The sequence below is a fragment of the Seriola dumerili genome, unplaced genomic scaffold, assembly GCF_002260705.1.
Source record: "Seriola dumerili isolate Sdu_G_001 unplaced genomic scaffold, Sdu_1.0 BDQW01000226.1, whole genome shotgun sequence".
NCBI classification, from domain to species: Eukaryota; Metazoa; Chordata; class Actinopteri; order Carangiformes; family Carangidae; genus Seriola; species Seriola dumerili.
The window spans coordinates 4,638,991-4,656,060 of record NW_019174481.1 but is presented as its reverse complement, the minus strand read 5'-3'; the positions used below and the strand labels follow the sequence as shown (position 1 = coordinate 4,656,060).

The window sequence follows — 17,070 nt, the reverse complement described above, 5'->3', positions numbered from 1 at the left end:
AATAACAGAAAATAAAACATTAACTTAAAACAAATCAATAATTCAAATATATATAACTATAGTAGTTTTTAAATTAGTTTGTTTTTCTTTAAGCCATTATTTCCAGCTGGGTTACACCAAACTCGTCAGCTGTTAGCTGTTAACATACAGATATGAGAGTATCGATCTTCTCATCTGTCAATTGTCAAATTATTTCTTTATCATTATTTTTTTCCGAAATTATGTCCTCATTGTGCAATTGTAAATTGTTTTAAATGCCATGTTCGAGTCATGTTGGAATTATTATAATTATGACCCAACTTATGGCGTTCATGTCAACATCCATGTCATAATTAATTTGTGTTTTTCCAAATTCAATATATCAGTCTTGGCACTTAATGTGAAATGCATGAAAATCAGATGAATATGAACGTCTATTCAATGTAATTATACCCAAGTTTGACAGATATGGTGTTATATTATAATGTTATATTTTATATTACTGTAATGTAACAACAGAAGTTACAGCAGAACTTAATGCCATACAATTTTCCGGCTCCATAACATTTCAAGTGGTTTCAGAAAAGACGACAAAATCTGAAAGAAATTGCCAAACATTTTCCAGGTGTAATTTTCTGTGCAGGGCATCGAGTAAAAAGTGGGTGCAGTGACAGGAGTGCATTTTCCTTTAAGGTTCCTTTGGTCCCATCTAGTGGACGTGGAGTGAATAACAAAAAAGGACAAAAAAAACCGACAGGAACCAAGCAGTTCATTGTGCTGTATATCCAATCATCCTGCTTTTAATACAAAGTCAAGATACAATATCTACATCCATGATTTGAAAGGAAAGAACAGGTACATAAGTGAGGGGGATGGCATCATCAGAGCTGGCCCTCAACACATTTCATATTATGCTTCATGTGTGTGCCTTTTACATTTCTCTTGACACAATAATCATTAGAAATTGAAGGAATAACATATTTCATATATGTCACACATCATCAAGACTTCTGTACCACACATAAAGTTCATATCAGAATAATTTCAGATTTAAACAATAACTTTGAAGGTGTGTGTAGCCGGGCGACTCTTACCCATTCTCTGTCAAAAATACACTTGCTACCATGTGCTCTCGAGCAAACTAAATACCAACAGCTTGTCAGAGGTTTTCACCAATAAGTCTGCTCTATAAATCTAATTTCTCTGATGCCCTTAAACCTATCACGGTGGGGTGGATCATACTATGATCACACCGCTGTTGTTGCTATGGAGGTCGAGCAGGGGAGGGCATTAAAAGGGCATCACTGTAAACTTAAACTATGTCTGCCTCTAATGTACATCTCTAGCTAACTAATCGGACATCAGTAATCAGTATCAAATAGCACCCTACACAGAGGGCATACTTTATAATAATAAAGCAAATAAAAAAGCACCAAAACTGACCATTAAAAATAAAAAACAAACAGTGACAATATCATACTTTAACATTGGCTCGCCAAAGAAACAAGTAAACAACATTTTATAGGTTATAGTTGCTAGATATCCCAAATAAGTAAATAAAAACAAACGTAAAAAGTAACAAAATAGAATAATAAATATTTTAAAAAATCATATGAAATAAATATGACAAAGTGAACGATAACAATAAGGCTTTTTTTTGCGACAATAAAACTACATCACATCCAATCCCATGTTATATCTTGTGCTCAGACGTATGTAACTGTACTGTATAGGACTCCAGTGATAAGACTGTATGTACAAAATTGTGAAATCGTCCGAGATGTCTGATACACTGGAACATTGCTGTGCTCTTCAATCACCACGTGGGACCAATTATGATTATATGTCAAATCAAGAAAAGATATATATCGATATCAAGGACTTGTGCAGCTGTACTGGAGTTAGACAGAGGGGAAAACATCAATTAGTTAAGTTGGGATGTTCTGTACAGTGTGATTTAGGGACAGAGAGTTTTAATGGAGTTTATATGGAAGTGGGGAAGGGGAAAGGATTGTTGAATGTGAACAATTCACCACTTGCGCTGAATGTTTTTTGGATTTCTCTCGTTATCTTTCATTGCTTGAAATAGCAAAATATCAGTGATTTAACCGCAAAGTGGCGCAATTCAAGTAGGTAAGCTTCAGCGGAAGATGATCAGGAAACAACTTTCATCCTCAAGTTAAGATACTGTTTGACAATAAAAGTTTAGCACACAATGCATGAGTATTAGGCAGCATGTTAAAACACAAGAAATAAGTCGGCATAAGGCAAAGACATACAGTAAAAACACAGAAAAATCTGCAAAAATGGGCCGAGAATTCAAGAAAGAAAGGGACTGGAGCTCAATTCTTTCATTAGCATCTCCTTCAATAAGCCACTGTTGAACTGACACAATGGGACTGACATCAAGAGAATCTGAGCTAGAGGATGAACAAGGACTACAGCAAATAGCAAGCAAGCTTTGTTGAATGAAGAATGCACTGGGCTACAAATCTAAGCCCAGTTGAGGCTATGATGGACTCTAATCACTGTTCTGAGGCCAGCTGTTATGCAGTGAGGACACAACTGGGTGAGTGTGAACTGATCCTTGGCCAGCGTTTAAGAGCGGTCTCTAGTCTGACTTCATGTTAATGCTGGATGAAAGACGGAGCCATCTCTCCCTGTAGGCCACAGTTCATGTTCACGCTGCATGGTTTCTCTTGGCACTGTGCGTTGGGTAAATGAGCATCCACATGCTTCTCCAACAGTCCTCAGGGTGGTGAGTCCGCACTGTAGGCTTCTGCTGAGGCATAACCTAGTCATCTGCTTTAAACTATAGCCAGGACTACCTGTGGTAGCAGTGGACAGACACATAGAAATGTTCACCTTTGCACTTTGTAACCCCTTAGTACACCAAACCAATAGATACAAAGTTGAGGATAAAAAGCCCATTTAGGGTGCAGCAAATATCCAGGCTCTTTGTGTTTTTAAATGTTTTTTTTTTGTTTTGTTTTTTTTTAAATCTTTTTATATTTTATACACATATAGTATCATAATTCCTGTTCAGAAGCCATTTGTATTTCACTGGTTCATATTGGAGATAGCTGACCACAACACACATGTATTATACGTCCTTCACACTGGAACACTGAGGTAAGTATATGGATTACACATGGATAGTCTCCACACCCACCAGCTCCTCGGGGGAGGGTCTGATGAGTGTGGGTGCTGTTAGACACAGATTTCTTGTTGCTGTTTTTGTTTTTGCTTTTTGTCCTTGTTGGTGTAGAATCTCTCTCCCGGAAAAGGTTCAATGTTCATGTAATTTCAGACTGTCGTTCTCTTGTTTCTCTTGTTGGTTTGTTTGTGGACCTCGAAGCAGAAAGATGGATGGATAAGTTGTCTCTTCACTTACGTTGCATAGTGGTCAAAGCTACCCAGGTACTCCAGAGCAGCCTGGTAACAGAACTGGTATTCGTCCTGGGGGAGACACAGACAAAAAAAATGTGTAACTGTTATAAATACACAGGTACTATTTTCAGCTGGCTGCTCACAACACTAATCCAATCTCATTTAGTAGCTGATATCATGACAATTAAAATCCGACTTTACTGCATGTTGGGAACATTGTCATATCTAAAAAGTATGTAATTGTAAACATGTGTTTTCTGGTTTTTAAATTTGCAATGTCTGCCCAATGAAAAGCGTTTACTTTCAAACGTGGATAATGTTGAAAGGGAACTGAATTGTGAGTTTATAAAATTCTATTAACACAAATAATGAAATACAAGTAAATACATAAACATAATGTAAATACAATAAACCCAGATAAACAAACAACTTAAAAGCCCATTGGATTATCTGAAGCATGGCATTGTCACACAGTGAAAACAAACCTGTTTTGATGAACTCAATAAAGAATACAAAAAATGTTTTATGTATTATCCATTCCTGGACATAAGTAATAATTATATCCAGGAATGCAAAATAAAATGAGTATATGTAGTATTTTTAGTATTTTCAAATGTAAGTGCACACAACTGGAAAAACTGTTTTAGGATGATCAAAAATATAAAAGTATAGGCCTACTTTAAGGAAATCAAAGAGTTAAAAACAATTGGCTTAAAATGATGAATAACAGACAGAAATAACAGTAAAAATAATATTGGATGTAATATTGGACTGATATCAATATTGCTTTAACCATTCCTAATAGTGTGCAGTACCAGTGCTCTCCCTGCTCGTTTCTCTGCCATGCTTAATGAATCTTGTACCTCTGCCATGTTTAATGAATCAGTGTTTACCTCAGTCTGCACCATGGCTGGTCTCTGTGTCCGCAGCATTTTGACAGTCTGGAAGATGTCCACTGCCCCTTCGTAACGCATCCTCTCCAGGACAATACTCAGAGTGATGAAGACACCTGTCCGTCCCACGCCAGCACTACAGGCAAACAGGAAAACATTCTACTATAGTTTACAGTGAAGAGCACTGACATCAATGTGCTGCATTCTGACAAGCCTAGTGTAGTAACCATGATGAAGCCTGCTGCATACCTGCAGTGAACGCTGATTGGTCCATCCTGACCAAACTGCTCCTTGGTTTTGTGCACTTGGCCAATGAAATCAATGAAGCCCTCCCCCGATTTGGGCACGCCTTGCTCTGGCCAATCAGTGAACTGGAACTGACGCACTGTCCGAGACTGGCCGTCCTGAAGGGGTGAGGAAGTGATAAGAACAACGGCTCATAAATATTTACTGAAAATCTGCATGCTGGGTTGATCTGAAAGTGTCTGTTGTCTTTTCAACACTATGAACACGTTTAAGACTGAGGACTGAGACTCTATCAGGCAACATCCTTTTTACCTTCTAATGATTACTGTTATCTGACCCTGGATCAGTGGCTGTGGTTAACTTCAAGCTGTAATGTCAGTCCGTCTGCTATTGTCAGCCACTCAGTACGCAATTACATCTTTTCTCCTCTGCTCAGCCTTTCTGACTCCCCTTTAATGGAGATCAATAGAGCATCTGTCGATGTGGCGTCAGTGCAGGACAGGCTTAACTGGAGTTATCTATGACTGGCACATGTGCACGAGCGGACACACACACACACACACACACACACACACACACACACACACACACACACACACACACACACACACACACACACAGAGTCTCTCTCTCTCTCGATAATCTGGAGACAGCATGGTTGAATGAGTAATCCAGGGCGGCTTGTCGATAGTGCTAACCTGCTGTGTTACACACATTCGCATACAAAAACACACACTACAGGTCGATAGGACATGCTTGGCGCCACTGCTTCCTGACAGCACTGATGGATTGGGAATAGAACAGAAAAGTCAAAGAGTGTGATGTTACACTGCCGTCTGAATACAACATACAACAGGAGAACAAGTCTTTAGACATGAACCCACCCTGGCATCTGTAACTTTGAACTCCCGCAGGATGTATTGAGGCATGTTGTACTCTGCCATGGGGTCCACCACGAAGTACTGGTACCTGGCTGAGCGCTCGGCAGGCCAGTACTGGTGACACTTCTCCTGAGAGAGCAGATCAGAGGAAAAAGTATTGAGGGGATGATCTGGTGTACATGGCTGGAATTGGCTGTGATTTCTATGTGTAAATATTTTGTCCCTACCCGCCCCATTTCTCTCAGTTTAGTGAGCATGACCACTATGGTGGAGTTGTGCTCCCACAGCATCCTCCAGAAGTCCTCCGTAGTCTCGGCCAGTGGACCCTGGGTGGCGATGTAGCCTCTCTGCTGCCTACAAACGCACACACAAACACACACACACACACACACACACAATATGAAGCCACCTCCTCCCTTCATTTTCCTTGTTTCTTCCTCTGTCAAACATCAGACTGAAAAGAGGGTCAGGCTTCAGGCAAAGAGGAGGAACAGTCAAAACATGTGTGTGCAACCACTCTGAATGCCTGAATCATCAGAAGCTCCTCAGCGTCCGTCCCCCTTCACTGGCACTGAAGCGAAAGCGGCGCAGCGAGACAAATAGGGGGAACATGTATACAGTAATGACAGATGTGACAGGACATGACAGGTGAGAGCACTGTGGTGAAAACCTATCCAATCCACTCACTCATCAAGCCGTCATATGAGGATGGGGGGGTCAGGTCATATTAGTGTTTGCGGGAGGAAAACACACCTGTATCCATCTATGTAACTGGCGTTGATGTAGTCGGAGCCCTCCAGGCCTCTGATTGGCTGGAGGCAGACGCGGGTGGTTTCATAGGGCATGATGTTGACCAGTCGGTTCTTGAATTTGTTGCAAGGCAGGTTGGCTGTGACGAACCGGGACGTGTGGGCTTTGGTGTTAGCAAGTCGCTGGACAGAGAGAGAGGAAAGGTGCATGTGTGACTACAGAGGTTTTTAAACTTTAAACTATTATCTAGAGCAGGATTATTTGCCTGGTTAGCTAATATACGAAGCTACAACTGTATTCTATATTCTAGTGTTTCCCAACTAGGGGGTTGCACTAACTATTGTTAAAGATTCTCTTTAGTCTATACTTTTTTCTTGACATGTCCTCGGGAGGTTTACTTCCTCAGGCCTCTAAAAATTATTCAGGTCAAACACATTTTTGGAATTAAAATCAATCTCATGTTGAACTGCCCACAGCTGAGACACATGCAGACCGTAATGAGGGATTGGAAGTAGACATGGCCAAACACTTTCCCCTGGACTCTCCCTCACCTTAAACTCCAGCTCCATGCCGGTGACGTGCTCTCCACTCTCCACCTTGGACAGCTTCTGCATGTAGGAGTACAGACTCCTGGCGGCCACCTCGGTGTTGCCGCAGGCCACAGCCTCCAGCAGGGCCTCGTGGATGAAGCTGTACTGGTCCTCCGTCTGCACCATGTAGTTCCTCTGTGAGCGCATCAGGGTCACGTGACCGTAGATGTCCACGGTGCGCTCGTGTCGAATGCGCTCCAGCATGGCATCGATGACGATGAAACAGCCAGTGCGCCCGACCCCAGCACTGAAGAGGAGGAGGGTAAGTGGGATGTGAGTTTTTATTCTTTATTGTTTTACTGAATTTTGTTTTTGGCATTTTATTGAAAGGAATAGTTTGTCATTTTGGGAAATGCACTTCCCCCGCTTTCTCGAGAAGGATAAGATTAAAGTTTATTCGAGTGTCTGAAAGTGTGTAAATTTATTCACTATATAGTGCCCTCAAAAATTCAGGAACAGAAAAGAATCGTGTTCCCAACATGTACACTTCTTTCTGCTAACATTCACACAAAGCCATATGTCACACAGATGAGAAAGTTGAGCTGGACCAACCTTCTTCGGGGGCGCTGGGGAAAAAAATTTGTTGTTGGCCCCTAGAAAAATCATTGGCAATTCTGATTATTGATTAATCCTTTAAGTCTTTTTTTTTAAGCATCATACATTTAAACATCTCATCTAACTCTTGGGAAGAAAGCAAATTCGAAAAGCAAAGTCGATTTCCTCAAATGTCAAACTTTTTATTTAAGATAAACTGTGTGTGTGTGTGTGTGTGTGTGTGTGTGTGTGTGTGTGTACCTGCAGTGAGCGATGATGGGTCCAGCATCAGGAGGGTTACAGGCTTTGACCCTGCGGAGGAAGTTGAGGAAGGGGGTGGGATACTCTGGCACACCGTGATCTGGCCAGGCTGTGAACTGGAACTGACGCACCTCTCGCCGCTCACTGCTGCCACTCTGACGTAAGAAACAGGCAGAAAAAAAGACTGTCTTCACTTTTCCTGAAATCATAATTGTCTGTACATGTACATGTCTAAGCTTTATCCTCATTGCATTACTGAATATTATTAATATTACATTCACAGAAATATCTCCAGTGTCCTTCATACCGCACACCTTTTAAATGGATTCATAGAAAAAAAAAACCCTCACTGTTCACACTGCATACATCATAAATATTCCTACACTACACATCAGCTACAAAGAGGAAAAAAAAACAAAAAAAACAATAGCATCGCTGACTATTTCATGTGCATTACTCTCGACTGTAAGACGTGTCTCCCAACTTGACATTTCACAAACAAAAATTTAAAGAAGCAGTGCAACTCTTGGAAGCTACAGTTGGCCTAGTTTCTGTGTTTGTAAGTAGGCCACAGAGACACGCCAGTCTGACAGTCCTAGATTAGCCCTGTGCTATAAGAAAGTGCTCTGCCTCCAACAGTGATCAAATCTCAGCGCCTGACACAGGGAGGCTGGCCTGGTTTGAACACTCCATGAAGCACAGACTAATCTATTACCCTCCGAGCGTCTGCATGCACTACTCATGCAGTGACGGCAGAAATTCATGATTACTCCAGTTGCTCCTGGTTCCTAAGTGTAAAACTCCAGAGATCAAAGCAGTTTTCAGTGGGTGTAACAGTAAATTTAATGGAGGTGAGGGCACAGCGGTGAGTCAAGGGTGAACACAGGAGGCAAAGAGTGAAATAATTTACCTTATGCAGGGAAAAGGTGCGAACACAGAAAGTGGCCAGCTCCATTGTGTCCAACAGGGTGACCTGAATCATCCCGTATGTCTCTGTGCCGCGGCTCGGCCAATACTGATCACACTTTATCTGCACAGACAGAGGAAAAATATTGTTTTCAGACTGGACTGATGAGTCCATAATTTCATCAGATTTGTAAACCACACAGCCCCTACAATTACTATGTGAGAGTACTCCAGATAATGAATATTCTGCATACAGGTCAGTAGGTAAAGGCCTGGTTTCTTACCCGTGACTTCTCCTCCAGGCGTGTCATCATGACGACAGAAGCGGCCCGCTGCTCCCACACCATCCTCCAGAAGTCCCCAAATGTCTCCGCCAGGGGCCCCTGGGTAGCAATGTAGGCATTCTGCTTCCTGTAGCCATCAATGTAGTTGGCGTTGATGTAGTCGCTCCCCAGGATACCTGCAAAATGAGACACTTGTGAGGCTCCTGCTAAACTGCCATCTTCATGAGCGACATAATAAATTAACCTCCATGTATGACATCAAACAGCCTAACGAACTGTTTGTTTCAGGCAGCCGTGGCTTCCAACAGACGGCTGCTGGATGACTAGCGGACGACAACAAACAAACAAGACTCTGTCGGTGTAAATTCATGAGCTCCAGATCAAATCCATTCTCCCCCTTCTTGTTCTGGAGGACTGCTGGCTGCACTTGAATGCACTCGCGCTGTTTGTCAGTCTCATGCCACTGCACACAGCCTGTCTTGAGCACTGTTTGCAATTTCAGATTTCATTCATCATGCAATCCCCCACCCACCCACCCCCACCCCCACCCCCCTCCGCTCTGTTCCCCTTCTATGCCCCCCCCGAGCACAAATACACTCAGACTCTCCCATTAGAATCTCTAAACATCTTCTTTAACCTGCTCTTCTTTTACCTTCTATGGGAGCCAGGATGACTCTGGTGTGGTCGTACGCTATCACATTAGCGTAGCGGTTTTTGGGCTTGTTGACCTCCAGGTTTGAATGTTCCCAGGTGAACTGCTGACTTGGGTCGATGGACTGGGAAGAAGCAGCAAATAGACACATTAGCAGTGGTGGCATATTTAGTGGTGTATTTGAGGATAATGGAAAGAGAGTGCACTATAACGCTGACAAGTTACAGCAATCAATTGCACTACTAAATAAATCATGAACATATAGTCTGCACACCGAGATGCAAATGTTAAATAAGATTTGCTTTATGAAGCAGAGGCTTAACAGGCTTAACATCTCTAAACAATAAGGATGTTATCTATTTATTCGTATGGAATAATAAGTTATTTCTCACCTCGTACTCCTGGGAGAGTCTGAGGTTGTCGTTTGCTTTCAGCAGCTCTATGTGCTCAGCCAGCTCGCTGATGGGGATGGGAGGATGGCTCATCATTCCTGCGCGACAAGGGTCAAAGGTGAAGCAAACTCCGGCTGAAAAACTGAAATTACTGCAGGCTGACATCACTCATATGCAAAGATGTGAAGATAATTATACAATCACAGAACATCACATATCATTAAGGAACACGCTGAGGCAGAAAATCAATTTTGATCCATGTGTGAGGACAAAGTGAGGCGAGTCTTGTTTGTTTGTAAATTGTTTTTCTTTGATAAATTGCTTTCTGTGTGATCAGAGGAGCAACGACTCAGAGAAAACAAACACAGACAGAACACTAATTAGGAGGGTTGAGTGCACACACACACACACACACACACAAAGGAAGCAACCTATGCCTCATGCAGTCGTTTGTTTTCACAGCTGGAGCAAGAGAGGAGATGCTATAGATCCATTCTCCATTCAAAAAGCAAATAGCGACAACAATAAATCAAAGTAACACTAGTGTGCATGCAATAAACACAATCCATTTAACGCCAATGTCAGAATCCTTTCTCGATGTCTCTTGGATTGTAATGCATCTCGATGCACTATGAAAAGCATTTAAGTCATTCTGCTGCTACAGCTATAAAAAACAAGGCTCATATCAACTGTTATTTTCTTCTGCAGCCTGGTGCTGCAGCACCCACAGGTAATCACGACAAAATGCTCCTGTCACGACCAAAATGACCTCAAATAGCATCAGCCGGTTTTGTTGGAAACAAATTTCATCTTTGCCGAGCATCTCAAAAGCAAAAATCTCAGGGGAGGAGAAGTGGGTGAGGAGGGAGCCTCAATGTTGCTGCCACAAGAGAGTAAAAAAAAAAAAAAAAAATGTTAGAAAAGAGGAGCTGAAGTGTTTTATTCTGTGGGTTTTACTTTGCTTCCAAGAAACAAGTAAAAAAAAAAGACCTTCATCTATGGATTAAAAAAAAAAAAAAACATCATTTGACTTTATATATCCTGGCAAGTAAAGTCTAAACCTTTTTACTGTGGTACATCGTGCCACAGCGTTGAAGCGGTGACACATCTTACCACCTTTTTAACAAGGACGCTTCTATAAACTGCAGCCACAAAAATATAGTGAGAACAGTGATTAAATTCCTTCAGGCCGTGTGTTTTTTGGATGCTGTTAATTGAATAGAAGAAGTGAAATCGAAGCATCATTGGCCCGATGCCACAACCAAAGCAGCTGTGTTATTAGATCTTACTCAGTAGGGGGTTTGGGAGCGGCAAAATCCATGTAGTTACTTCACAGTGGGGTATTACTTGGTTATGCTGGCGAGAACAGAGTCCGTTCCTTAACAAATGATCACATAACCCGCAACACAACTTTTGATATATCATTGTCGCCATTAAACTTGACTCAGAGACATTTAAGTGTGATAAGACTGGTCGCTGTAAATCTGTCTGTTCTGATGTGATAACTGCAGCGTGGCATGTGGAATGTGGGCGAGCGGAGATGATCAAATTTTGTCACACCGTTATGACTCAGCTGTGACTAAGCAATGACTGTACTACTTGGGCAGCGGCCATTTTGATCAGGGAAACGACTGGAAGCTGCCAGGTACATGTTGGTTGAGATGCGGAGGAGCACTTTCACAATCTTGTCTGCATAATCTTACCGAGGTTAAAATTAGCTGCATGAATCTTTCATTATCAAATGATGAGCAATCGTAAGTATACTTTATTATGCAGATACAAAGCGTGTGTTTGGGTGCCTGTGTGGGCACGCGCTTCATACCGGGAGTCTGGAAGTTGATGCGTCTCATCTCCACAGGGTCTGTTGGGTGATGGGCCATCATCTCTGCGTTACTCAAAAGGCTCTTGGTTCCGGGTTCAGAGTCCTTGCGCTTGCTGCTCAGATACCAGAGAGTCAAAAGAGAAATTAGCACATGCAGACTCATTACTGACTCATCATTAGCATGGCTACTTGAATCAAGTAAATAGTGCATTTACAGATATGGTGTTTTACTGCTTTGTACAAGTTCTCTGGTATCATGTAATTGCTGCGGGTTAAAACGAACAAAGAGCTTGACATTGGTTTAATCTTACCTGTCAGGTTTGCTGCTTCCAGTGAAACAAGAGCAAGGGAAGGAATAATTAGAGGAAGAAAAGGAAGGAAACAGACAGATTGTTAGAAAGGAAAATCAATAGTTTGCATTAGTATTCAAAAGCTTGATGGCTTGCAGCAGATATCACAGGCCTACAGCAGGGTTAGGCTGCTTGATAGACGCCTGAGGGGAGAACAAACTTCTAAATTGGAACAAATTTGATGAATATCAGACTGAAAGTTGAGCGTTTGTGTGAGGGTTGCTGGACATTAAACAATTCTGGTAGAAGGAATATCAGCTGGAGCTGCGAGCAGAGTGTAAGCACAGAGCCTGAGAGACACAAACTTAATATATCCTTGAAGAATGAGGCTGGTAATACTCCGAGTTTTTCTTACTGTCAACAAATCCTAAAAAAACAGCAACAAATTGGTCTTACTAAGAGGTGCTGTGTAGCTGAAGCCTGATATCTAGCATAGACCTCCATTGATGAGAAAAACAACTAAAAACAGATCATTGAGCCACACTGTTGCTGTGGCTGCCGTGTTTAATTTGACTCAGTCCCACATACACCATCCTAATGCTGTAAATATACACTAGAGCAAACAGTATATTTATCCAGTACTAAAAATGGTCCCTAACTAATGCACAATTTACTCCTATTTCACTAATGTTTTCTACAAACTACAGTGCCCAGCTGTTTCAGGAAATTACGGAGTCTTTTTAAAAATGAAACTTTACATTTGTGAGGCATTTTCAAAGATTTACATGTTTGGTAAGGATGCATGTGTGAGCCCCAAACACACTTGTTGAAATGTACTGAGAGACTGGTGCACTGCACTGGTCCTTTTGATGGAATTTGTTGACATTAAGAAATATATAGAGTAAAGCCAGTTTCATCCCTTGAGAGTAATAATCAAAGCTCCTTTGGCATTTGCCTGGTCTGACCATCAGTCTGAGTTTGTCCCATGGTTATAAATTTGACCTTTTGTTTTTATGGAGTTCACCCCACTCACTTTTTGTAAAGGAGGATGGCGATGACAATGCAGATGATGAAGACCACAGCCAGGACAGGTCCCACTACCCAGATCAGACCATCACCTGCGTCGAGGGGCTGAGGGTCTGAATCTGGGGCAATCACTGGGTCTGTGTAAGGGCTGGCCACGTACATTTTCTGCAGACAAATATAAAGACAGACAATCGGCAAAACTGTGCAAGACACTGGTGGTGTTGTTGTTTTTGTATCTCTATTTTAGAGATAACCAGGACTAAATGAACCGTTTTAGCAGTGTGACAATAAAGGTATGATTATAAAAAAGGTGTTCCATTGTATTTTTACATTTATCTCAGTATTTTTTTGTCTCAGTGGATGAAATAACATGAACCTGACACTTAATCCCAATTCAGTGCAATAATTCTACAAACAGTGAGCCAAAAAAATAACAACAGGGGAGAATCCACTGCTCTCTGTAAGAAAAAAAAAGGTAGTAGTAAGTAGTACTTGAAGTATTGCAGAGCTGTTGCACTGGATTTCATTAGACTGAACAGGCGTTTCTGTAATTGTGTCCAAGTTGCACATGACTGATTTTATGTGCATATGTGTATGAGATTATATATGAAAGAAAGTACCTAACCTTATTGATGTTTGTAGTGTTTTCATAATTAATGTAAATAGAAGTGAACTGAAGTTCCTTTTTTATTAGTTCTGAGGGACTTTTGAAGACCGTCCCCAGGGCGTTTCTAATAAAAAAAAAACATCTAATAGAAAATAAAATCTATCCTAATTCAACCTGTATATTTACGTCTACTCCAATTCAAATGCACATACATATACCAGCAGTGCACAAGGCAATATCTCTTCCACTGCCACAGTAGGTACACTCACTCTTTATTAGCAGCGGTGATGGAAGTACGTGAAGGTTATTGCCTTTTGCTTACAACACTTTGACTGATGTGAATTTTATTGTTTTAGCAGCAAGGCCATATTGATTACAATGTATACTGACAGCCTGCAGGAGAGAAACACAGGCAGAGGTAGCGGTTATAAACGCAGAGAGAAAAGAGATGTGACACGGTGGCGTTCATACCCCAGTTGTGGAGTTGAGCTCAGCCAGGATGAAGAAGACGTACTCCTGCCCCGGCTCTAGAGCTCGATTCTCAAAACCTCCGTAGTCCAGCTGGTCCCCCAGGGTGAAGAAGGCCGGTAGGGTGGCAGGTGTGAAACGGGCTGTGATGTAAGCCCGGCGCAAGTCCACCTGCTTCTGCTGCCGAGAATCCCTCTGCCTTTGACTGATGTCTTTTAACAGCTGAGAGATGGAGAGAGAAGACAAATACAGAAAAAGAGAGAGGGAAGACACACAGATAAGAGAAACGAGACGTTCCAGTAGCTATGACTAATGTTTCAACACTGATATTGAATTAAAAATTAAGTGTTGCCAGGAGTTCTTAGCAATGGGATTGTGTGTGTATGTGTGTGCGTGTGTGTGTTTATAGGTCCTTTCCTCCTTCCAGGCACAGACATCAGTGGGTGCTGTCATTGTTGTGGTTCTCACCTCCTCTAGGTCCATTTCATCTGGGCTCTTGAGGTGTCTGATGACGCCGCGGGCTCTCCTCAGCGGAACCACAACAACATAAACATTCCTGTGGGGGCAGAGGAGGACAAACAGCATAACACCAGCTGCACTCGTGCAATAACAAACATGTCTCAAACTATTTTCACGTTTCCTTGCCAACTTGAGATTGTATCTTAGACATTTTGATAGGTTGGTAATGCTATCATCATGCCCCACACCTTTAGCAAATGCAGTTATCTGACCTGAGTGCAGCAAGTCTATGAAAGCCACGACGACTAATTCAAAAACCATAACAATATCTACAACTGCATCCCTCAGTCTTACTTGACAGGAGTGCGATTCTCCAGCGATGGCAGGATTATGGTGACGGTGGTCTCGGTGTCACGGGTGTGATCGATCTCAGGGCGGCGGATAGTGATTGGCGGTGAGGTCTTGGCGGTGATGCGGTGGCGAAGGCCTCCCATGTTGCCCTCGGGAGCGGTGATCTTGAAGTCGTAGCTGGTGTCGGCCTGAAGGTTTGGGATGACTGCCTTTCTCAGACGAGCATCCACCTCCATCTTCTGGCGGTTATACTCCACCTGGGGGACAGGACAGGGTTGGTGTTAAAAAAAATAGGTCAAGATGCTTATTCATATTCTATATGCTGATGATATTCTATTGTACATTAACCCTCAGCATCCTTTTTGGGGCTATCTACATGAAAACACTGAATTATAAGCTTCAGGGTTTATTACACTGATGTACTGCCACACCTCCCCAATTTATGCCACATTTGAAAGAAAATGTTCAAGATTTTGGGACATGCTGTTATTTGCTTTCTTGCCAAGACTTAGATGAGAAGATTGATACCACTCTCATGTCTGTATGGTAAATCTATGAAGCTACCACCAGCTGCTGGCTAAACTAGCTTAGCATAAAGACTGGAAGCAGGGGGGAAACAGCTCTAGCTCTGACTCTGTGAACATAATCCGCCTACCAGAACTTGGGTAACTCACTAATTAACAAAATACATCTCCTTTGTTAAATCCATAGAAAAAAAAAAACAAAGTGTAAAAATAAAAATTCGTTGTTTTACTGGGGATTATGTGTAAAACTATTTCTTGGCCAGGACCAGTTGCCAGGCAACCAGTAGAGACTCCAGGCCAAGAAATAGTAGGGGAGATAAACCCCCTTCGAAACGTTGTCTACATTAAACAAACTAGATACTTGTTAATTAGTTAATTAGTGGGCTTTAGAGCTGCTGGTAGGCAGATTTTGTAACACATATGAAATTTTTCATTTTCATAGAATTAGTTCAAGAAATTCTACATGAGGCCAACATCCTGCGGGTGGAACAGCAGGTCCTCAAAGGTTAACTCTTCCACACTTGTGAGTATAATTCAGCTTGGGGCGATACATCCTAAAAATACAGAAATCTAATCTATGGTTATGTTAAGTATTAGAACTAAAAACATCCCCTAAATATTTTGTATTGTTGCTGATGGACATACAGTGAAGCGATAGGGATTGCTGCTCTCTGGAAACTCCCACGTCAGAAGAACACTGGTTTTAGTGGCCAGATTAACAGAAAAATTCCTCGGCACATCTGGGAAGCAAACAAATAAAAAAAAAAAAACAGAGTCACTCGTGATGAAGCATTCTATTCACATCACAGCCTCCTCTGGTTTCCAACTGCGAACCTGTAAAAATGGAGGGAACGTCAGTCAGATCTGTTACGGAAGGAGAATACATGATGGTTACGAGGATGGGCAGGTGATGAGGAGAGTGGATGGCAAGAGTAATAAGTACAAATAACAGACAGACCGGCTGCAGGAATGTGACATGCCACATTCACAGAGTGTAAGGTTGTGTTTGTTCGACTCAGAATTCAGCATGTCAGCAAAGGCTTTGGAAAAGGTGGCAGTGGAGGTCTATCAGATAAAAAAAGCTTACCTGCAGATACAGCACCAGATGCCGGTTTTTACTTGAATTCAGACTGAACACTTACCTTCTGTATTAGATACTGTATATCCAAGTCCTGTATTGACTTTTACCTGAGGGTTTGTGATAAGCAGTGCTCTTGAAGCAAACATCCATTAACATTCAGCCTGCTTCCACTTGTGGTGAAGGGTAGGTGATGAAGGTATAAGTGAGTGAGTGGAGGAGATTGAGGGGAGTAGTCGTGTTCCCCTGGACTTTGCAGTTCTCAGCTTCTCTGAGGTGCATGGGTGAAAGGCTGACCTGTAAGAACTGGCCCAGACTTCATTTAATTTAGTGTTTTGGAGTGAAATCCCCAGTAAGGGGAGCAGAGTTGTGAAGCTGAACCAGTGCTTAGAAGGTGAAGGGTGTTCCCGAGGCCTGAGGCCAGCCCTACCTGTTTCGAGGGCCAGGGTTTGGCACACCAGAGGTGGGCTGAAGGGGCCTGGCCCTGCCTTGTTGTGGGCTCTGAGCTGCAACTCGTAGGCTGTGCTGTGATTGAGGCCGAGGATGGTGTAGCTGGAATCACTCGCCGGTAGCGTGATCAGCCACGGGGGAGCAGGGAGGGCTGGTGAGGGAGAGGGGCCAGGGTCAATAGAGGGTTTGGGGCCTGCAGCCTCTTTGTAAGCTATGGTGTACTCTGTAATGACACTG

General features: G+C 42.3%; 1 protein-coding gene across 1 annotated transcript in view; it reads right to left on the bottom strand.

Annotated features, from left to right (window-relative positions):
- Positions 1–747: 747 nt before the first annotated feature.
- LOC111229172 (receptor-type tyrosine-protein phosphatase S-like) overlaps positions 748–17,070 on the bottom strand; it is a 65,874-nt gene continuing 49,551 nt past the window's right edge. Inside the window, exons 13-31 of the mRNA XM_022755381.1 lie at positions 15,951–16,045; positions 14,785–15,038; positions 14,440–14,527; positions 13,975–14,193; positions 12,904–13,061; positions 11,892–11,906; positions 11,581–11,693; positions 9,759–9,856; positions 9,367–9,490; positions 8,715–8,890; positions 8,435–8,554; positions 7,525–7,679; positions 6,691–6,976; positions 6,143–6,321; positions 5,617–5,743; positions 5,393–5,518; positions 4,512–4,666; positions 4,263–4,398; positions 748–3,438 (exon numbers count right to left, since the gene is read on the bottom strand). Coding sequence (XP_022611102.1) covers positions 3,370–3,438; positions 4,263–4,398; positions 4,512–4,666; positions 5,393–5,518; positions 5,617–5,743; positions 6,143–6,321; positions 6,691–6,976; positions 7,525–7,679; positions 8,435–8,554; positions 8,715–8,890; positions 9,367–9,490; positions 9,759–9,856; positions 11,581–11,693; positions 11,892–11,906; positions 12,904–13,061; positions 13,975–14,193; positions 14,440–14,527; positions 14,785–15,038; positions 15,951–16,045 — 2,693 coding nt within the window. The 3' untranslated portion in view covers positions 748–3,369. The remainder of the gene's footprint in view (positions 3,439–4,262; positions 4,399–4,511; positions 4,667–5,392; positions 5,519–5,616; positions 5,744–6,142; positions 6,322–6,690; positions 6,977–7,524; positions 7,680–8,434; positions 8,555–8,714; positions 8,891–9,366; positions 9,491–9,758; positions 9,857–11,580; positions 11,694–11,891; positions 11,907–12,903; positions 13,062–13,974; positions 14,194–14,439; positions 14,528–14,784; positions 15,039–15,950; positions 16,046–17,070) is intronic.